This window comes from Prunus dulcis, chromosome 6 (assembly GCF_902201215.1).
Source record: "Prunus dulcis chromosome 6, ALMONDv2, whole genome shotgun sequence".
Taxonomy (NCBI): domain Eukaryota; kingdom Viridiplantae; phylum Streptophyta; class Magnoliopsida; order Rosales; family Rosaceae; genus Prunus; species Prunus dulcis.
Window position 1 is genome coordinate 13102734 of NC_047655.1, and position 22511 is coordinate 13125244.

Sequence of the window (22511 nt, forward strand, 5' to 3'; positions counted from 1 at the left end):
TCATCCCAGAGTCTGGCTGGGAGTGATGGTCAGCTCGCGATACAAGTCATGCTCAGTCGAAAGGCCTTTCTTGAAAGCAAAGGACGCGATTTGGTCGTCACATCCATTGGCCTTTTCTACTTTCAATCTCTTGATGTAATCTCGAAGAGATACGTCGAACTTCTTGTGTAGGTTATACAGGTGGTTAGGGTTCTTCTTGATTGTCCGGTAAGAGGTGTATTCTTTGGTGAATACGTAAGTCAGCTCCTTGAAGCTGATGATTGACCCGGATGCCAGAGTGTGGAACCAGTCTTGGGCGGCTCCTCCCAAGGTCATTGCAAACGCCTTGCACATCAACGCTTCGTCGGCCTTGTGGAGGATCATGACATTTTTGAAGTGTTTTAGATGGCTCTCAGGATCGAAATCCTCCCTGAAGTGTGTGAATGTGGGTGTTGGGAATCTCTTCAGGGGAGCAGCCTGCTCGATTTTGGCAGTGAAAGACATAGAGTTTGCCTGGTCTATCTCCTTTCGTAGTACATCTTCGAAATTTCCTCCGGTCTTCAAGTCTCGAAGTCGGTCATTCACAAGCTTCTCTACGTCTTCCGCACACATTTCTTGTCGGCCACGTTGGCGACCTTCACGAATTGTTTGAGGCTGATTGACTTCCTCGTTGATTTCCGAGGATCGACCTTCTCGTCTGCGTTGCCTAGGTGGAGTGTTGGTGGACTGCGCTTGTGAAAGATTCTCTGTAGCTTGTCGACAAGAAACGGTTCTTCGAGAATGAGTAACGGAGCACCTTTCCTCATGGTCCTCATTGTGAGGGTTATCCAGCTGACCTCCCTGGGGGCCTAGCCTTTTGTGAATGCTTCTCTGCGAGTAGACAGCTGAACGTCTTTTTCACGATCCTCGTTGCGATGGTTGTCTGGCTGACCTTCTTGAGGGCCTAGCCTTTGATGCACATTTCCCTGCGGGCCCAAGCAGGTGCGGACGTCGGGTCGTGAGCCCAGCCTTTCACGCACGTCATTCCTTACACTCAATCTGCTCTGAGTATGGCTCGCAGATGCTTGCGACATGTCGGCAGGCCGATCACGTTGTTGTCCCTCGCCTTGTCTGCCCACTCTTGCTCGACCTGCTCGGTGCCCGTCGAGCTGTCTACTGACGCGTTCGTCCATCCTTCTCTCCTCGCCTTGTTGGTCAAGGCCAAAGTTTTGAGCAAAGTTTATTTGGTTGAGGAGCTGCCTCATTAGATTGCTTTGGTCGTCCATTCTCTGAGCTAGCTGGTCAACTCTCATATTAAGGTCTGCTTGATTTCGTGGATTGGGAGGAGAGAAGTATGTGGAGCCCAACTGCACACGGGCTAGGGTTTTATTAGAGGTGTATGCGAGAGCGTACGTCGCGCGTGAAGGCAATGGAGGGAATGCTTGGAGTTGCTCCAAGACCGGCCCTAGGTCGGCGGTGGTAACGAGTCCAACTTGATGGGAAGTTCCACCATGTTCGGCTGCAGTGGCCGGTGCGGTGGTGAAAGGTGGCGATGCCACCATGTTGATCGCGGGATCGTGGGTAGAGTGGCTTTGGGCCGTCGCGGATCTAGCCATTGCGGCGGCTTTGCCTCTTGTGTTCATGCTTCCAACCATGGTTGTTTGGAAGGCTTCGGTGGATTTGAAAATAGGAGGAATGGATTCCTTGAGCACGCGTTGAGTATAACTCGTGCTCTCAATGAAAGCACCAATTTGTGGGAGAAAATTTCCCCACAAGAATATTCGGTTGCAAAGATTCCCCTTTCTTCTTCGCCGCCCCTTTCTCCCTGCAAAATAAAACCAATGAGAGGACCACACCCGGGGGGTGTTGGCCAAAGGCCCTCCGATGCCTAAGTCAGTCCAATCGATCCGTAGAGAAACGATAGCTAAAATAGGGTACATGATGTGTTTAATGTGTAAATCGGGCGGCCGGAGCCGTATGTAAAAGAAAGAGAGAAATGAGATGGCTAGGGTTTGAGAGGAATTTTCTGCAGAGTTGACGTACCTCAGCCCTTGTGTGTGGCTATCCTTTTATAGTCATCTTGGAGGCTAGGGTTTTAGAGGAATAATTCCGTAGATGGAAGGGAATTATTCCTCCCCTATTTGGAATTGATTGATTTATTAGGGTAAATCAAATCCCTAATTGTGGTAGGTATCAAATCAAATCCTTTTTTAATTAGGTAACTCCTCATTTATTTGGGAATTGTGGTAGGAATCAAATCAATTCTCAACCTAATTAAGAAACGTTCAATTTAATTGGGTAATTCCCAATTAAATTGAGTAACTCCCAATTAGGTTGATTAATTCCCAATTATGTCAAATAATCCCCAAATGGAAGGAATTATTTGACCTAGGGTCTGATTTAATTCGGTTCCCACAGTTACGATGGTACTTTAGTTATGTCTTCACTTTCAAAAATTGTCCTTTCCATAATCTCAGTCAACGTTTCTGTTAAAAATGATGACATGACAATGACAAGTCTTACTTGACATGGGTAAAAATGTATTTTCACACAAATTCTCTCTCTCTCTCTCTCTCTCTCTCTCTCTCTCTCTCTCTCTCTCTCTCTCTCCCCCCCTATCTCTCTTTAACTGCAATGCAATTTTGCACTGCCCAGCTTTCTCGTGGCATAGGAACTGTTAAGCTTCAGGGGATGCACAACTAAATTACTCTCAGCATCTCTAGTTGCAACTCTAACCTCTTCATCTGTCCAGCCTCTCTATTTCTTCATCAGCCAAGCATGACTTAGCTAGGTACATGAAATTGAAACTTGTATGAGGAGCGATCTTTAGTGCAGCCAAAAACCCAAAAGATGATGGAAAGTGATCCATCCTCCCACTAAGGAGACGGACAATGCAAGTGGCCCACCTAGATACCCATCAACCCTCTGCTTCTCTGTTTGGACCAGATCTGGGGTGGAGTATGGGGACTGGGGTTCTAGGTCCGTGGGTGTTGGGGTTGCGAGCTACGGTAGATGGTGCTATGGAATAGGTTTGAGGGTTGGAGCTTGCAGGTGGTAGTCATGGGGGAATGGGGGAAGAAGAAATCGTGGAGGGAAGAGGGAGAGCACGCAGGAGAGAGAGAGAGAGTAAAAAATTATGAATTTCCCAATTTGCCCTTAATTTTGACAGAAAATTTAACCAAGTTGACAGAAAGACCAATGATGCAACATGAGATCTAATTAAAACACCACTGTAACAATTTAACAATATGAAGGACGAAAAGTAAAGTTTGGTCTTAGTAAGGGACTATTGCTACAATTTTGCCTAAAGCCAAAAAAGCATGTACAGAAACTACTACTAGGCTATCACCTACCCTAATGAAAATATATAGTAAAGCAATTCCAACAAAAAAATTTGCTTTCCCCAAGATAAGACCAAATCGGTCCTCAGCTCACTGGCCATCAGTCTGAACGCCTCAACATCTGCCGATTGTATTTGGCAGCAGCAACCATGTTGCTGAGGGCAGGCTGGACTTCAGAGTATTTGCGTGTCTTGAGACCACAGTCCGGGTTAACCCACACCATGTTGTTCTCAAGGACCTTAATGATATTCTTAATTTTGACACAAAGTTCTGTGTCAGACGGGATCCTGGGTGAGTGGACATCATAGACACCAGGACCAATGCCAGAACCAAACTTCAGTCCCTCAGGGAGGACTGAGAGCAGCTTCTCATCTGATTTGGAGTTCTCGATGGTGATAACATCCGCATCCATGTCAATGATCGAGTGAATGATGTCATTGAAATTTGAGTAGCACATGTGGGTGTGGATCTGTCCAAAACAAGAATTCAAGCATCATACTAACGTTTTGATAAAGTAGGCCAATTCATACTATTAATTTGTATTCAGTATATGAGTTTCCAGAAAACATCTCTTTGTATCTGTTAGACAGCCTCGTTAATTCCATTTTATAAATGAATTTTTTATACTGTCATTAACACATGTTTAGTCAAAGTACTTAAAAAATATCTAGCACTGAAGTGAAACAAAAAATGATCTGACACTGTTGACTTATAGACCGGACCAAATGGTAGAGAAGTGAAAAGGAACCTGGGTAGTATCCTGAACACCACAGTTCGTAATCCTGAAGGAGTGAACAGCCCAACCTAGATAGAGAGCCTGCTCAGCCTTCCTCAAAGGCAAACCTTCTCTTAGAGCAGGCTCATCAATCTGGATTACGGTAATGCCTGCTTTCTCAAGATCCTCAACCTCGTCCTTGATGGCCAAAGCAATCTGATAGCAGGTCTTAAATCTGAAAGCAGGCAGATACCTTGTTTAAAAGCTAGAAAAGAAAAACCAAAAAGGATCAGGAAATTGGTATGCTTGTATCCTTACCTGGGCTGGTCATTTCTCACAAAGGACCAGTTCAGAATGGTAACAGGTCCAGTGAGCATGCCCTTAATAGGTCTCTTCGTCATCCCTTGAGCTAGTGAAGACCAGAAGACTGTCATGGGCTTGGGGCGGCTCACATCACCATAGATGATAGGTGGCTTGACACAGCGGGAACCATAAGATTGGACCCATCCATTGGAAGTGAAGGCAAATCCAGATAATTGCTCCCCAAAGTACTCAACCATGTCATTCCTCTGGGTTGGCAATATATTGACAAATATAATCAGGAATCAAAAAACCTCTTTGTACAACAAAAGCTTGGCCTAGTTGAACGAACAAGCATTCTATCTATTGAAAGCTCACCTCGGGCTCTCCATGTACCAACACATCAATGTCCAGCTCTTCCTGGAGCTTGACAACTTTGTTTATTTCCTCTTTCATTGCATTGACATAATCTTCCTCAGAGATTCTAGGAAGATGAAGAGAGCAGTTTAATATTTGCAGTAAAAAGAATGAACAGAATTCTGAGGTCAACACAACTTCCAGAACAAGAATGCTCACTTCTTATCCTTGAATTCCCGGCGCGTTCTTCTTACATCTATTGTTTGAGGAAAAGATCCAATGGTGGTGGTTGGAAGAATAGGAAGGTTCAGCCTCTTTTGCTGAGCATCTAACCTTGCAGTCACATTTGTAGCCCGACGGAGGTCAGAGCCCTTCAGTGCAGCAACCTATGCAAGAAAGAATGATAACCCCATAAGTGCAAAATAATCACTTACAGGTCACTTTAAAACAGATAAACATAAAAAACCAAAAAACTTACAGCCTTCTGGACAGCCTCATTCGTCACCTTAGGGGAGGATTTTCTTGAAGCTTGAGCTGCGGCATTGGTGGAGAAAAATGTCTGGAAATGATTAGGTTGTGAGAAGTTCAAAAGTACTACAAATGAAAAGATCCTCAAAGTAAGAGCTTTAAAGAATTACAGAAAGTTTCCAGTCCCGAATAACACATCTAGTAGGAGATCAATTAAATATGCAGTAATTCATCTGCTTCTATAAATAACAATGTCCACAGCACTGCATAGCATAGTCTTAAGTAAAAAAGCGGGAAGAGAGAGAGAGAGAGAGAGAGAGAGAGAGAGAGAGAGGACATCAAGATGATCAAGTTAATGATTATGTCAATGCAATCAGAAACATTCAGTACCAAAAGATCAAAACAGTATTTTTTGCACTGTTCGGTGCTCTGAAAGACTCATTTGTTTCCATGCTTTATGCATAATATCCCTCCAATATGAAAAATCGGTAAATGGAATGCTCAAATATCTTAGGACTGTCTAAATGATAATCAGAAGGTACATAAGATTTTATTTTATTTAAAAGAAAATATTAAAAACCATTATCAAATGCAGAAGTTTTAGATTTACAATATTTTTTTATGCCTAAAATTTAAAAAAACAAGAATAAAAAAAGACTAAAAATTAAATACCTCATCCTCGTGTCCGGACAATGCCTTAGCCAAGGCATTTACTTCAACAACTTTTTGGGCCGCAAATGCAAGCCATGATTTAACCTCTTTATCCAACTCAGTCTCATTCACTATATCAACTGCAGTGTGTAGAAGAGAGCAGGATGTGGAGACAACGATCTTGTCTGCAGAAAAAACATATTATATTAGATAAAATTACTTACAGCAAACTGAATACATCCATCACTTAATCACTTATCAATAAACCTTTTCCAACAATGCCCTCAAGAGCCTGCAGGGTACGGAGGGAAGATGCAAGATCGTTGGCCCATATATTCCTTCCATCAACCACTCCAGCAAAAAGGTGTTTTCCAGAAGGAAATCCATCGTTAATTAAATCAAGGGTCTTTTCTCCACGAATTAGGTCAAACCCATAACCGGTAACACCCTTCAAAGAGGTAAGTGTCTTGTATGCCTCGGCAGTAACATCAGCAAAGTATGTCTCAATCAGAACATTTAAACCAGATAAAGATGACTCTAGCTCTGAGTAGGCATGAGCAAATGCCTGCAATTGGTTAGCATCAAGATCCCAAACAAGGGTGGGCTCATCAAACTGGATCCAGGTAGCACCAGCTGCCTTAAGTTCTGCCACAACCTCCCTGTATGGGTTTGATCATCATTAGAGATATTACAAACACAACTAATATAAAAACATATAAATGTCTATGAAATAGGGAAAGTCAGTTACTTGTAAACTGGAAGAATATAGCGAAGTAGGGATAGAGGGGGAAAGGATTGTTCACTACCCCTTGCTGGTTTTGATAGCAATAAGTAGGATACAGGTCCTATAAGGACAGGAACAGTATCCAATCCAAGCTGCATTGTATCAAAATATGATTGAATCAACAATTCATACAAATATGGGACATTAAATTGAAAACTAAAAAGGAATTAAGTTAGATGCAGAAAAGTGGGCTAATTCTTTCATAACAAACTATTTAAGATAAAATTACAAAAACTTTGGCATCTCCTTCAAGGCGATATGATAAAAATACATGAAATAAGAAGTCATGGTACTTAAAATGAGATGTTACTCTCAAGTCACAAGGCAACATGATAAAGTTATAGACCATATAGTGTGAGATAGCCCTTAAACAGACTATTCATGGCATTTACGATTCATTAATTTTACTTGGATCCATTTCAATTTATTTAAATATTAAACATGTACTTGGAACAAAAGAAGATCTTAAAATTAAGGAATACTTACAGCTTTGGCCTCCTTGAATTCATCCACTGCCTTGTGAGAGGCATAAGAGAACCTAATATGTGGCCCCAATTCAGGGACAATGTAATGGCTGCAGAAAAGGATGTGCCATTGGTGTTCCATTAAGACAATTTACAAACACAAACCAAACTCATTGAAATACTTGAAACATGGACTGCATATTTCACTTACTAGTTGGTGTCAAACCACTTGGTCATTTCCATAGCAGGAACATGTGCATTCCCTCTAGCCATTGAAAAGTAGGTCTCCAAGCCAACCTCGCTGCTTTTCCAACCATATCTAGGTGGTACAGCCCCAAGCATGGCTGTGGTGTCTAACATCTGATCATAGTATGAGAAGGTGTTGCTTGGGATATACTTAATACCAGCATCAGCCAGCTGCTTCCAGATGCATGACCTAAGACCTGCAGCCACGTTTTGCAATTCTTCGGCACTACTCTTCCCATCCCAGAAAGATTCCAAGGCAAACTTGAGCTCTCTCTTCGGTCCTATGCGGGGAAGACCAACAATGTGGGATGCCATTGCTCTGTTCCACCATACACATAGGTCACAAAACAAAGTTAAAAACTAACCTATTTGTCTTATAAAAACAAAAACAAAAAGAGTCCTATCAAGTCTACTCGAACAATATAAGTTAAAAGAGAAATACTAACAAATAAAGCAGTTATAAACCATCCATTAAAACAACAAATTTCCACGGCCTTGTTCATTAATTTGCTAAACAAACCCACCATTCAGTTGGAAACATAAGATAAGAAAAGAATGAAAACCCATCAAAACAATACAGAACAAACTATGAAATGAGACAGCACATATAGAAAGTGAGAAATTAAAACCCATAAAAGAAGAGCAACAACCTCTGAATTGAATGAAAGTATGAGTGAGAAGGAGACGAGGAGAGGGTAATACCTGGTACTATGGGACTTGAAGTGGTGGGTAAAGCGAAGAAGAGTGGGACGTTCAGCTGAGAAACAGAGATACCCATAACAAGGCCCAAAAGTAATTGATGAAACTTGCTTCATTTATACTTGAAGCTACTTTCTGTTTTTCCTCACTCTCTCTCAATATTCTTTTTCCCAACTTTGCAATTAGACTCAAACTAGCTATGGATTATGTAAGGAGGATGGGCTATGGCTTTTTTTTCACAGCCACCCGATTCAAGATATTTATTTGGCCTTGTAGAGCATGTAGCTTCTCAAGTCTTCAGCTGTTCCCTTCCCCCTCCCTGACACAGCCCGGCCCCTGCCGCACCCCCTCTCCTCCCTCTCTGTGTTACTTTTTATCCCTGTAGTTTGTCGCTTTTACCACGGTAACTCCTGTTAGTTCTTGAGGGGCATTTCCGTACAAGGACAAATTATGGGAAAAAAAAGAAGAAGAAAAGGAGGCATTCAGTTCAGCCCAATCCAGGGGAAGCTGTCGGTTGAGGTAGGAGGGCGGAGATGGTGACCTTGGAACGAGACCCAAGCGCGAGACCCAGACGATATGGGAGAAGAGAGAGAGGCAGAGAAGGGGGAGGCAGGCGAAAAGGAGGCGTTCGAGCACTAGAACGATCGAAGGGTTCTCAATTTGAATCTACTTGAACTGGAGCGAGACCCAGAAGCCAATGAGGAAATTGGTCTCGACGCAGAGGACGCGGCGTGGGCTGCGAGGCTTTTGATTCACATTTCAACCAGTAGGCAACTTAGCGCATGGTTTTTGTTTTGATGAATCAAGGTTTTTAATGGAGGGCACTGATGAAACTAGTGTCAAGCAACGACCCAATTCAACAGTTGGCTCATCATCATTTTCAGTTCCTAAACCAAACAGCAATTTAGAGATACCCAATTCCAATTCAGCTCATTTTGGGCTGGTGATTTCCTTCCCATTGTAGAGGTGCGCTCCAACAGTGATATCCCATTAGGATTCTCAGCTGGGGATACGGCTAAGGCTAGGGTTTTGGGATCAATCTCTCTCTCTCTATTTTCTTCCATCCTTGAATTGCTTAAATTGGAAAGTACAGGAACAAAATTGATCACATTGAAATGACATTGACCAAAATAATAAAAGTGGCAAATTATAATGAACAAAAGTGACTTTTTATCTTTCTCGAATATGGGTGCAATTAGAAAAAAAAAAAAATTTCGAGACTTTTTGTGTCCCTCTATTTCTCATATATGTTTGGTGGTAACGAGGGGCAGAGAGGCAGTGGGTGTCTTTCATATGCTTGTTTGGGTAGCAGCTAGGGCTGGACTCAGCCTTGGGGGTTGGGTGGGTTTGGAAGAAAAAGGTGTTTCCAGCAAGAAAAGGCAGTCCGGGCAGGAGGTGGGGGCCATCAAATTGGGCTGGCCTCAAGGTGGAGTTTGGCCCCGAGAGCGAGCCCGAGGGTTGATGATGCCATTGCTGATGCCAGCCTGACGTCAACCCTTCAGCTTTGAATTTGTTAAAAAAAAATTGCATGCTCGCGCTTCAGTAGCCGCCAACGGCTAGCTTTCACGTGTCGGCTTCTGGGCTTTCTGATCTGATTTTTTTCCTTCAATCCAACAGCAGCCGATTTTTCTGTAATAAAAAACATGAAAAAAAGAGTTTAATTAGTCGATTTATTAGAGAACAAGGAAAAAATATTATCTAGACGGGTAAATAGGTTGACCAAATCAAAATTTTTTTGAAAAAAATACCAAAAAAGTTACTGAATTTTTTTTTTCTCTATTTTCAACATTTAAGTAAATGTTTTTGTCCTTTTATTTTCATTTATTTTAATATTACTACATTTACTTAAGTTTACAATGTAAATAAGGAAGTACCCCCATTTGGATTCAAATAAAAATACTAGAAAATCAAATTCCCACCAAATCAAAATATGAAAAATAGGTTTTAGTGCAAAATACGATTTAGGCTAAAAATGATGGCTCATTAAGTCAATATATACTTCATATTAAAATCTCATAAAATCAAGTTTTCTTATTTGATGTGTAAGGAATAAAAGCGGCAAAAAATTATCTTGAGAAAATGATTATTCTAAAAAATCATTTTTCATACTTAGCCAATATTACACCTCTGCTAAAAAAAATTCTGGGTCCGCCAGTGTCTATAAATACCAACCAATACTCTTCACTTTTAACACCAAATCCTCATACCTTTTTTTTTTTTTTTTTAATAAATACCAACCAATACAACTAATAAAATAAAATTTTATCCGAAAATATTATCTGATATGAATAGCATTGACACGTAGGAACCCAAAAATCTTATCCGAAAATATTATCCAAATTAATTGTTTAAGTAAAAGAAGTTGTGAAAAAAAACAAAAAAATGAATAGTATTTGTCATGGCAAAGGGCAACTGCTAGAAACACACTTTGCTTAAGGGGCTAGGGCAGCACTATTCATGAATAGTAGCTGCCATAGGGCTCCACTTGCCATGGCAAGGGACAAACTGCTAGAAATGCTCTAACAAGCTGTCATGTTGGGTTAGGGGCTGGAAGGATTGAGAGGAAGATGAGGAGAGAGAATATTTTTTAAATTGAAGAAAATTTGGAAATCATTATATTTAATATGAGAACATTTGGAAAACAAAAACTAACTTATTATATGAATTAATAACTTTTTTTAGAACATTTTTTATTGAGAATGATTCTCACCCCAAATCAGAAGTGGAACCAATACTATTCATCATGCCTGGTTTGCTCTGATTTCGACCTAAATAAAATTATAAAACTGGTTTGGTCAATGTGTCCATAAGTCCCTTTTTTTTATTTTTGGACCGGATTTTTATTTTTTTTAAAATTTGAAGGTTTTTTTGGGTACAAAACACAATTAAAATGTTATTTTTGTGGCTTAAAAATTTACAAATAACCCAATTTCATGCAGATGGAAGTGATTCAGCCTAGAAAAGAAAGGTGATTTGGAGTTGGACTTGGGGAAAGATTAGTTATGGACTTAGAAATTTAGTATTTAGCTTAAATATTTTATTAAAAAAATTAAAAAATACACAACTAGTTTGGTTCGGCCCAGTCTAATTTTTTCACTATAAGAACTGGAATCGAAATTTGACCAAACCGATTTGGTTTGGTTTTTGGTCAACCCTGTTTTTTCTGATTTTTTTTTTCTCCAGCGCAAATCAACTAGGTTTTCAGGTTTGAATGTCCATCCCTAAAACTCACACACACTATATGGATACAAGAACTTCAACCCAGAACTTTGCCTAGAAGAGCAATTTCTCGAATGAGTCCTTTGCATTAATGACATTTTTTTTAGGACATTTCCTATTGAGGGTCGATAATATACTAAACTCACACACTACACAGATGATAAGACTTATAGGACCTTTCATGGGGAAGCAATTACTCCAAATCACTACACTAGTGGGTCCTTTGCTTAATGACATTGTTTTAAGTGTAAAGAAAATGACACATATCATGACAAGAAGGGAAAATGTTAAAGAGAAGTTTGCTAGCATTCCCCAATATAAGAAAGGGGAGAGGAAAAAAGGCGGCGTGGATCGAGAAAGTTTAGGATTTTATGATTATCGGATACAAGCAGATTGTTTCTTTGGTTTTTCTTAATCTTAAGTTTGATCTTATATGCTTCGTAACTAGCTCAAGTTCCATATATCGATCTCTAATGTCAAAGAATCAAGCGGCACCGGCATGACTGCTATGAGAAGAAAGCAACAGTCATTGGGTTCTCATCGTTTTTTTCTCATAGATATCCATAAAAGCATCAAGGTCCTCAAGAAAATTCAAAACCAGGAGCCCCAATTTCTTGTGAAAAGTGTGTGGTTTTTACTACGGATAATTAGTAGGGTTAAAAAAAAATTTGGTCATTATATCTTTATAAAATTTCAATTTGGTCACTGAGAAAAAAATTTAGCCGATTTGGTCACTATGATTTACAAAGTTTACAATTTATAGACATTCTGTCAATTTGTTATTAACATATATTAAAATATTTATAAACAATTAAAAATAATTTAAGAAATTTAAAAACAATTTGTTATTAACATTCCGCCTTCTGTGTAATCAATCTCGCCTGTCGATATTGCTTACCAATCAAGCAATCAATGGTCGAGATACAACCATGTGTTAGCACATCTTCCTTAGCTCTTAGTGGAAGCTGTGTCAGCTCCGCGTGGCCCAATCAGACTTTGCCACATGGTCCCCTATCAATCTTTGTTAGTTAATGTTAGCGCCTCTCGTTCGTCAGATGTGCTTTGTCAACACCGCGTGGATGGCCAAAATCTCCCCACGTGTCATGCCTAATTAAAATTCAATTTCTAATTTCCAAAACTTCTAAAATTCACCAAACATACCTACGAGCTCCGAAAAATTTCCTGAAAATTCTTACGGACTCGTAAATACCTCTACAATTTTCTATAAACTCCACTTCTCTAAAATCCTTCAAAATATTTTTCAAATACTTTTCTAACACATGCAATAAATCCAAATCACCTCCAAAAATTCAATTTAATCTCTAGAAATTGACCAAAATTCCATATTTCACTACTTTGAGCTCCAAAAAATTTATTTTTCTCATATATCACTCCTACTAAAAATACAAAACTTTTCAGGGGCTCACACATACTGCTTAAAGATTATTATGCAAGGTACACGGTTCAACCTTTTGTTTTTTTTTTTTTTTTAAAAAAATTTATTTATTAAGTACGGGGGCAAAGCCCCAAGAAACAGACTACACACACTGGTCTAAACAGACCAATCTAGAATGAACAATTCCTAGCAGATCATCAACAAGATATGCACTTAACCAACTAGGGGCCTGCTCAAACACGCATAGCCCAAGATCCACTTGATAACTCCAATTAGCCAATCGGTCAGCAACAATATTCTTCTCACGAAAAACACGTTGAAGGGCACAACTGGGAAACTGCTGCATAAGGTCACAACAGCTTCTAACCAAAGCAGCTAAGGGATGCAGAGCAAGCATAGAAGAATTCTGACAGAGATTGACTGCAATAGCTAAGTTCATCTCAATAATGAGACTACTGATGCCCTTCTCAATTGCTAACTTCAAATCAAAGAAAAGGCCCCATATCTCAGTCTCAAGAACTTGACCTTTTCCCAGATTAACAGCAAAACCGCTTACCTAGTCACCAAAAGGGTCACGAATGACTCCCCCAGCACTAATGCAACTAGTAATGCTTCTCCTTGAACCATCCACATTCAGTTTGAATTTCCCAGGCCTAGGAGGCTCCCAGGTAACATGAATTTGAACTTTATTTACCCTTATAGTGCGATTAGAAGTTGACTTAATCCACTCTTGGGTTGCTCCACAAATAACTTGTCTTGGACAAAAGAGGACTGTATCCTCATTCTGAAAAACATGCTTATTCCTCCAACACCATAAATGCCAGCAAGTAAACACAAAAACAGTACTCCAAGGAACATCACCTTTCCATTTCTCCCTGGAAAGCACGTTGACCTTCATCCAAGGCTGAGCATCTAAATGGAAAAAATTATGAGCACAGGCAGGGAGAATAGCATTCCACGTAGATCGAGCTAGCTCACAATCACAAAGAATGTGAAGAACAGTTTCAGTAGGCCAAGAATAAAAGCCACATGAAGGGTCAGAAGCCAACTGTCTTCGAACACACTGATCATTAGATAAAATTTTGCCTTGAGAAGCCAGCCATATAAAGTATTGTAGCTTAGGAGGAACATTTAAACTCCACAAGGATTTCCGACAGGAGTTAGGAGTAGAACAGCCTTGAAAGAATAAACTATAAGCTAACAGAAAAGTTGTCATTTGCACTACCCTTCCAAATCTGAGTATCAGGTAAAGAGCCCAACAACCCCACAGGAACACTAATGACCTGCTGAACAAGGTCTTCACAAAGAACAACTCTCAACTTATCAATATCCCACCAGCCATTCTTAGAAAAACTTGAAATAGAACATTTGCTATCATGAATGGTGAGAACTCCAGCCTGCTGCATTAAAGGGACATCAGTAACCTAATTATACTCCCAGAATTTTACACAGTCTCCCAGACCTATTCTCCAACACATCCCTTGCATAAGCAACTGAAAACCATGTATAATACTCCTCCAAGTAGTGGAGGAAACCTACCTTGTTCCAAGAGAATTATCAAAAGTAGAAGTCCCTTTAAGATACTTAGCCTCATAAAGTTTTGCCCATAAACCATTGTCCTTAAAATGCAATCTCCACCCAATCTTAGCAAGAAGAGCCTAATTCATACTAGCAGTCTTTTTAAACCCCAAACCTCCTTTACCTTTAAGTTTACAAGCCAAATCCCATTGACAAAGATGTCTAAATCATTACAGACACTAACAGGAAGTTTAGTAGTTTGCATAGCATAAACAGGGATAGAAGCTGTAACCGCTTGAATTAAAGTAGCTCTTCCAGCTAAAGATAGGAGCTTACTCTTCCAAGATGCCAGTCGATTATGCACCTTATCAACTAAAGAACTATAAGTGTGCTTTCCGATTCTAGAATGCAAAAGAGGCATTCCTAGATACTGACCAAGGTCATTAGTGAGAGGAGAGCCACAAATCAAACTTATCTCCTTAGCAACCTCTTTACAAGTGTGAGCAGAAGACAGCAGACTTATCAAAATTAACTACTTGTCTAGAAGCAGAGCAAAACAAATATAGACAACTCTTCATAATTTTAGCTTGATTAGCACTAGCCTCCGCAAACAACACAAGATCATCAGCAAAAAAAAAGATGGGAGATCGGCGGGCCAGACTGAGAAGATTTCATGGGCCGCCACTTTTTCTTACTAACAGCATTACAGATAACATGAGAGAGCTTTTCAATACAGAGAACAAAGAGGTAGGGAGATAAGAGATCTCCCTGTCTAATACCATTCATTGGACTAAAAGGAGCAGTCAATTCCCCATTCACATTAATCTGATGACTCAGACTGAACAGTTCATTATCAACTTAACAAACGGAGCAGGCAGCCTCAATTCAAAAAGTACATACTCAACAAAATGCCAATTCAACCTGTTATAGGCCTTAGAGAGGTCTATTTTCCAAGCGACAAACCTTTTTTTTCCCTTTAGGCAACTTAAATTTATGCATTAACTCCTATGCAATAAGGATATTATCTGTCATATGTTGTTCATGGACAAAACTAACTTGGTTGGGACTTATAGGATCAGGAAAAATAGGCCTTAACCTAGCCACAAGGATTTTAGAAATAACCTTGGCATAAGCTTATAGGCCTAAACTGGACCATAGACTGGGGGCTTTGCACTTTAGGCACCAAAGCTATTAAAGTGTAATTCAGCTTGTCAGGGATGTTGCACTTCTTAAAAGCTTGAGTCACCATTGCAAAAATATCATCAGCACATTTATTCCATTGAGCTTGGTAGAAACAAGCTAGAAACTCATCTACACCAGGAGCTTTCAAACCTCCAATCCCAAACAAACTTCGCTTAATCTCAGCCATATCAATTTCCTTCTCAAGCAACTCCAAATCAACCGAATCAATAACAGGGAACAACTTAGGTAATGTCAGGTCTCTATGCTCCACAATCTCTTGAGAAAACAATTGCTCAAAATACGCCATAGCCAAACCTTTAATGTCTTGAGCTTCCTCAACCCAAACACCCTCATTATTCTTTAATCTCTCTATTTTATTCCTCCGCCGCCTAATAATAGTAGTAAGATGAAAGAATTTGGTGTTTCGATCACCCTCCTGAAGCCATTGTAATCTGGATTTTTGTTTCCAGAACATAGCCTCTTGCTCCAGCACACAATTATACCCATCAATCAAAGAAATTTCCAAGTTACTCAAAAAAATATTTGAGCCCCTGCACAAAGCTTTTTGAATACCATTAAGACGAGCCAACAAACAGGCCTTCCGCTTCTTAAGACGTCCAAAAACATTAACATTCCAATCTTTTAGAGGCTAAACCAACTGATAAGTTTTAACCAAGGCTGAGCCAGCAACTTGTCCCCAAACATCAGAAATAAACTCATTGAATTATTCATGTTGCATCCACATTGCTTCAAACCTAAAAGGCCTTAAGTGCGGAGAAACAACAAAACGAGAGCTAAACTTAATCTTGATTGGATTGTGATTAGAAGTAGTCCTAGGCAAATGTTGAACATTAGCCTCAGGAAATAACCTTCTCCATTGCATTTTACAAATAGCTCGATCTAACCTTGCATAGACTCTCTTATTATTCCATGTAAATTTAGGTCCAGAATAACCCAAATCAATCATCTCATTACCATCAACCCAGTTTCTAAAACCTTTAGATTTGCACTCTAAAACTCCACCAAACTTCTCATTAGCAGTAAGTAACTCATTAAAATCTCGGCAATCAACCAATGCATATTATGACTTGCAGCAACAGAGGAGAGATAGTCCCACATATTTGCTCGCTTGACAGCATTAGGACTAGCATAAACACCAGTAAAAAGCCAAGGGTCTTGACCATTGCGAGCCACACAAACAAAAATCGTTTGATCAGAGGTGCCAACAACTTCTACATGAACTCCAGAATCATCCCATAACAGCCACAATCCACCAGAGAACCTCACAGCGTCAACAATTTCAAAGCAAGCAAAGCCGAGACACTTAACTACAGAAATAGCCTTTGCTCCACTTATACGAGGCTCACAAAGAAAAAGCATATCCAATCGATGAGTGCGAATCAAATCAAGCACATTAGACTTAAATTTGGATCTCGCTGCTCCTCTAACATTCCAACACAAATATCCATAAAAAAACCCATCAAAGAACAGAGTAACCTTAAGGGCTAAAACCCTTTTATTAAGACTCAAAAGTCATACCTTCACCAGGCGTGAAGGTATTACTTGCCAAGTGTCCACCATGTGAACTAACGTGTCCTTTCGAAAAGTCCATTTTCTCTGTGGGATCCAAACCCTTACTATCAGAAGGGATTAGCACTTCATCATCACTGTCATAACCAGAGTTGTCATCCCTACTAGTAGCCATCTCCCCTATATTGGGTGGCTGATGCCCAAAGATATACAACCCTTTTTCCTTTTGAACTAGTTGTCCACTAGCCCAACTCACAAATTGCTCAGGTAGAGAACCAGCAGCAACACTTTTCTTGCCTTGAAATCCCACCCTTCCTATAGAACCAGATATACCAACAGTACTTCTACTTGCCACACTAGCAGCCTGGCGTATTTCTAATTGCCACACCAGTATTTTGACAATTTTCCTTCACACGATTCTTCATAGGCAAGCTCTTGTTTGAAATATCCTCCAAAACCTGCCTAGCAACAGAATTTGTACCCTTAGACTTTGTCCAAACCTTATTTCCCATATTCAAATCAGTCAAGAAAGGTTGCATTCGTCTGTTACCAGTCTGACAAAAAAACTCACCAACATTCCCCTCATCCTTTCCAAAATTCTCACCAACTTGCCTAAGAGCATCAAACCTTGAGCCCTTATTTTTTACCCCAGAAACCTTGCCTCCCACTCCCTTAAAATTAGACTGAGGCCTACTCCTAGGGAGAACATTCATCCATGGCCCTCTCAAACTCTGGTCATACTCATAGTGAGCCCTGTTAATTCCCACCGAACTACTCCCCTCAACATCAGCACCCATGGCAATAGTAGTCTCACCATTAACGGTTTCAACATCTTTAACATTCACTTCACACTTCTCTTGTTTACGGCCATACCTCCCACATAGATAGCATATATCTGGCAGCCCCTCATACTCTATGTTATACCAGTTCCAGTTGATTTGGACGAAAGCATCTAAAGGCATAGTGAGATCTAATTACACACACATCCGAGCAAACTTGCCCTTATTTTGAGCAGTGGTAAGAGAATCAATCTTTAACAATTTCCCCAATAAATTCCCAACTCGTTTCAACGACCAAACATCAAAACACTCAAGTTGAATAGCAGAGACACGAAGCCAAACAGCCATTCGAATGATATGTGCAGTAGCTGGACAGAAGCCATGCCTCCATTTTTGCATGACTAAATATTGACTAGCTATTATCCAAGGACCACTAGTGAGAACAAAATTTAAGTCCTCTTCAAGCTCAAATTTTACCACAAAATAATCATTCACCAAATCTATCAATTTCCACTCTCCTTTCAAACTCCATTTCTGGTGTAATCGATCATGTAAATAATTATAAGTATGAGACCTGCCCAAGAGCTTAATAATCAGAGCATTCTTCCAAGGTCGGCATAACCTATCCATTGCCCTATCAGAAAATTGAATACTAGGGCCTCCGATCACCCCGAGAAATAACCACATCCTCATCATCATTGAGATCCTCATAAGCATCATCCAAACAATTCACATCTATACCTACATTCTTAGTCAAATTCACCTTGTTCATAAGCTTTTCATGAAAACTATCAGAACCAAGGTAAAAACGAGATACCTGCTCAGAGTCAACAATAGGTGTCTGGTCCTGGATCAGACATGAATCTGAATCAGCATCCATATCACACTCAGGTTCAGCATTCTCTGATGCTCGACTTCGCTTAGGCAAGCGATGAGGATTCAAGAAAACTCCAGGTGAGCCTTTCGTCATGACCAACAGAAAATCAGAGGGAAATCAGCCAGAAACGAAAGAGAAACTGCCTGGAAACCATCGCAACTGGCAGTTTCCAGCAAGGATCGATCGGAAGCGAGCGAGATCTGAAAAGCAAAGAAAAATCCTTCTCGCGTGAGGCGCGTACAAAAAAGGCAGCTTGTCTGCGAATATTCACGGTTCAACTTCATTGCTATAGTTCTAGCCAAAGGAAATGGTTGGACAGAAGCCATCCCTAGGAATAGGATCTGGTACATGGGGTTAATAAACCTTACGAATGTACAGCAAATTTACTTCAAATTGCTTATTCACCTATAGTGATAGCTTAAATCCAATAGTTCATGCTCTTTCATCAAATCATATGTTCTATTCTCTCTCTCCATTATGGTTAAACCACAAATGATAAGGTAGTATCAAAGAAAAAAGAAAATATAAAAGAAGGCTTTGCGTCTTCTGAAAACTCTTTAGGACTTCTTGATCCTTTTAAGTGGGTTTGCACTGTTGCACAAGCATATATACATATATGCTTTTCTAGTATATAATCCAAGTCTAATGAGTCAGAATTCTCAACCTTGTTGCAAGTCTTGATGGCCACAAAAAGGAAATAGAATCATTCTAACTCCCACAAGCGCTTAATATTTCAAATTGTATCAAAATAACTTGATATAGTTATTACTTAACACCCAGGCGGAAATGCATAACTTATAACATATATATGAACTAGAAGTCTGCAACTTCAGTTTGATCAAAATAGCAGCCTGTAGGGCCTCCATTTGGTAGAAGAGCCAACTTGACTGGACCTGCAGCCCCTTCTTCCACAGTCATTGTTCCTGTATGCCAATTGATATCTGTATTGACAAAGCCTGGATGCACACAGTTGATATACATCTTTGGATACTTTTTGGCAAGGATTCTTGTGTAGGCATTGAGGGTGACCTTGGAAATGCTGTATGCAGGCAGCATCAGTGTCCATCCATTGGCTTCAAGTGTATTTTGTTTAAAATCAACCAGAAACTTTGTCAAAAGTGCATCTACTTTCTCCTCTGTCAAGGTTTCCATATCCCCAAGCTCATTTCTTATTTCTTCACTTGGTATCCTCTGCATGGAATATTGATAACTTTGGTTATGCAGTTTACAATTTTTTCAGGAGCTACTAGGACTTGGAAGGAGAGATCATATCAACTCAAGGGCTATTTTCTGAGTAGCAAGAAGTAGGTGAGAGAAAAGAATGACAACTTGTGACGGATGGAATATGAGGGAATTATTACCATCTCGATTTGTCATGTGTTTTGGGGAATGTTCTCTTGCTAGACTTATCTAGCAGAAGAACATCACCCTTAAAAGTAGGGTTGATAGCACATCTGGTGTTGAAGAATGTAAAGTATCATGTTGGAAAATGACAAAATAAAATACAACATATAATGGATCATTCTACTACTAATAATAAGTGTTATGTTAATTAATAATGACGATGTGATTAATGATGAATGGCATGCGATATATAGGCAGGCTATGGTTTTTTATACCTTAAGTTCACTCCTTAGAGAGGAGACATTCACAATCCTTCCTCCCTGAGGGGAAAGCTTCAAGAGTGGGAGAAGAGCCTCAGTTAGTCTTTTAGCACCATAGTAATTTGTGTTCAAGCATTCTTCAGCCTTCTCATAAGTGAATTTTATTGCACATTGAATTTTGTTGACCGCTTTGCCTGAAAGCTGCACAAACACAACTAGTCCATTACTTAGGTGCTGGGATTTTTGGTTGTGGCTACATATGAGTGAGAGAAACAGTCTTAACCAACTTACCCAAGTTGTGGGATCAATGTTTAGGGATTTTAAAGCTTCCTCATCAACCACTGCTCCACTGGCTCCAGCATTATTAACCTGCAGGAATCAAACTGTCAGATCACTTCGTTTTTACCCACCAAAGGTGGAAACAGTTCCTACTGAATTTTACAGAACAATACAAACAAGTTATTTTTATCCTTTTTCTTTTTTGGCCAAAGTTAGGATGGGGAAGGGGGAAAACTCACACTCGGGTAGCACGGGGGTTTGAACCTAAGACCACTTGGAAGCACGCCAAAGGCCTAACACCTCATTGATTACAAAGAAAGTTCTTTGGTACCTATGTTTTTCTATTGGTTTGCTCATGAACCTTCTCGGGTTTGATACATTAAGTGTGTTAGAGCATCTACAATTATGCTCCCTATTTTTTAGTTAAAATTTAGCTAAAAACACACAAAAATTATTTTAGGAGCTCTATATAAAATTTGAACTTCAATCATACTCTCTAGTTCATGAGAAAAACTTGCGTGGCATGGGGATGCCAAGGTAAGCTTTCCACCTCAGTATCCCCAGCCAATTGCCTCTTGACAGCTGGACATAGGTCTCACAGCCAATTGCCTCCTCGCTCCTGCTGGCTGCCCTTAGATCTGAGGGGTTGAGGGAGCCTTTGGGAAGGAGGAGGGGTCGGTGGTGAAATTTTTGAATGACCAAATTAATAAATTTTCCACTATATATTAAAACAATTATGGATTAAAAAAAGAGAGAAAAGAAATTACTAAGTCCAAAGAATCACTCTTTTGGAAATATGAGAAACTAAACAGAAAAAAAAAACCCAAAAAACACAGAGTAGAAACCCTCCCTTACCAGGATATCAAGCCTGCCAAATCTGTTGTCTATGAAGTTGGCCAAAGACTGGATGCTAAAAGGGTCCAAAACATCAAGCTGATGGAAGAGCACATTTGAGAAACCCAAGTGATGGAGCTGTGACGTGGCATCTCTTCCCCTTTTCTCATCTCTAGCCGTTAAAACCACCACCACCCCTTGACATGCAGCAAGTTGCCGCACCACCTCATATCCAATGCCCTTGTTTGCTCCCGATACCACCGCATACCTACCCAGCAGAAAACCCCATTTATTTTCACTAATTACATTCTAATTAAAGGATATTAATATTAATAGAGTTAATTACCTCTCTGCTCCATATCCTTCATTGCTTCCCATTGTTGCAATAATGCTTGGATGTGCTGCTTTCTGATGATCTTGTTTTCTTTCTGAAAGGGAGGGTCTACATCGTGTCAGTTTTTTTTGTCAAGATTTATATATAAATATTTTTACTAGTGGTTTGTGTTTTTTTTTAATTATGATAATTTCTAGTTGGCTTAATATCATAAAACGTCTCTAAGGTTTATGAAACTATCAGATTGTATTTTTAATGTTTTTTTATGTTACTTGTGGTCCTCAAGTAGGAATGGCAATGGGACGAATCGGGGGTGGGTATGTCATTCCCATCCCCATCCCCGTTAAGCTTTTTTCCCCTATTTCCGCCTTCATACCCGTAATATTTATATCGGGGATTTTCGATCCCCACCTTCATTGGGGAATGGGTTCCCCGACCCACCCCATTAAAGAAGAAAAAACCAATATAAACTACTTTGTTGAAAGAAAAAAAAACGTACTAAGACAAGATAATGAATATAAATAATACGTACTTACAAGACAATATAAGAATGTTTATCTATGTATTGGGAGTTAACTAAATAAATAAGTATTATGGCTTAAGATTTATATAAATTATATAAGTATATAATATAATAATATAAAATATAAAACTTAGTCAGTACAATTACTTTAATAGCATACTAGCCTCTCCGCATGCGCGAAGCGCATGCGAGAGGCTCTTTTTTTTATTCTTTATTTTTTAATAAATTTATTTTAGAATTAAAAAAGATAATGGGTAGTTGTGTTCCATAAAAATAGGATCCATTATCTGATTTTTCTTTTAATTTTAATTTTTTTAAATATAAAAAAGTGTGAATTTACCATATTATCCTCATTTAATTAATAATTTCAATTCTTAATGTTTGCATTAACCAAGGGCAATTTCTGGCATTTTGAATGTTTCACCATTCTCTGCCTTTTGCTTTATATATATA

General features: G+C 39.5%; 3 protein-coding genes across 4 annotated transcripts; all 3 read right to left on the bottom strand.

Annotated features, from left to right (window-relative positions):
• Positions 1-591, bottom strand: LOC117630308. The gene has a single exon (XM_034363048.1). It carries the CDS (start codon positions 589-591, stop codon positions 1-3), a length of 591 nt encoding a protein of 196 aa, XP_034218939.1.
• A 2566-nt stretch (positions 592-3157) lies between these two features.
• On the bottom strand, positions 3158-8311 carry LOC117631278 (5-methyltetrahydropteroyltriglutamate--homocysteine methyltransferase-like). The gene is made up of 12 exons (XM_034364330.1): positions 7987-8311; positions 7250-7603; positions 7061-7148; positions 6539-6666; positions 6058-6449; positions 5812-5975; positions 5150-5230; positions 4891-5057; positions 4693-4798; positions 4333-4583; positions 4048-4249; positions 3158-3768 (listed from the first exon to the last, which is right to left on the bottom strand). Exons 1-12 carry the CDS (start codon positions 8097-8099, stop codon positions 3400-3402), a joined length of 2415 nt encoding a protein of 804 aa, XP_034220221.1. The 5' UTR covers positions 8100-8311; the 3' UTR covers positions 3158-3399.
• Positions 8312-19130: 10819 nt separating this feature from the next.
• On the bottom strand, positions 19131-21649 carry LOC117631747 ((+)-neomenthol dehydrogenase-like). 2 transcript variants are annotated; one of them, XM_034365035.1, is made up of 5 exons: positions 21548-21649; positions 21223-21469; positions 20380-20457; positions 20104-20289; positions 19131-19675 (listed from the first exon to the last, which is right to left on the bottom strand). In XM_034365035.1, the coding sequence occupies exons 1-5, from the start codon at positions 21577-21579 to the stop codon at positions 19298-19300; spliced, it is 921 nt and encodes a 306-aa protein (XP_034220926.1). In that variant the 5' UTR covers positions 21580-21649; the 3' UTR covers positions 19131-19297. The 2 variants fall into 2 exon arrangements, with proteins under 2 accessions (XP_034220926.1, XP_034220925.1); XM_034365034.1 differs by having other exon boundaries at positions 20104-20457.
• Between the last annotated feature and the right edge of the window lie 862 nt (positions 21650-22511).

Coding starts and splice junctions, on each gene's coding strand:
- LOC117630308 (XM_034363048.1), bottom strand. CDS start 591: ATGTGTGCGGAAGACGTAGAGAAGCTTGTGAATGACCGACTTCGAGAC.
- LOC117631278 (XM_034364330.1), bottom strand. CDS start 8,099: ATGAAGCAAGTTTCATCAATTACTTTTGGGCCTTGTTATGGGTATCTC. Junction 6,667..7,060: donor AATTCAAGGAGGCCAAAGCT/GTAAGTATTCCT, acceptor GATACAATGCAG/CTTGGATTGGATACTGTTCC. Junction 3,769..4,047: donor GTGTTCAGGATACTACCCAG/GTTCCTTTTCAC, acceptor TGTTTTGGACAG/ATCCACACCCACATGTGCTA.
- LOC117631747 (XM_034365034.1), bottom strand. CDS start 21,579: ATGGGAAGCAATGAAGGATATGGAGCAGAGAG. Junction 21,470..21,547: donor GAAGGATATGGAGCAGAGAG/GTAATTAACTCT, acceptor TCTGCTGGGTAG/GTATGCGGTGGTATCGGGAG. Junction 20,458..21,222: donor TTGGCAGGCTTGATATCCTG/GTAAGGGAGGGT, acceptor TGATTCCTGCAG/GTTAATAATGCTGGAGCCAG.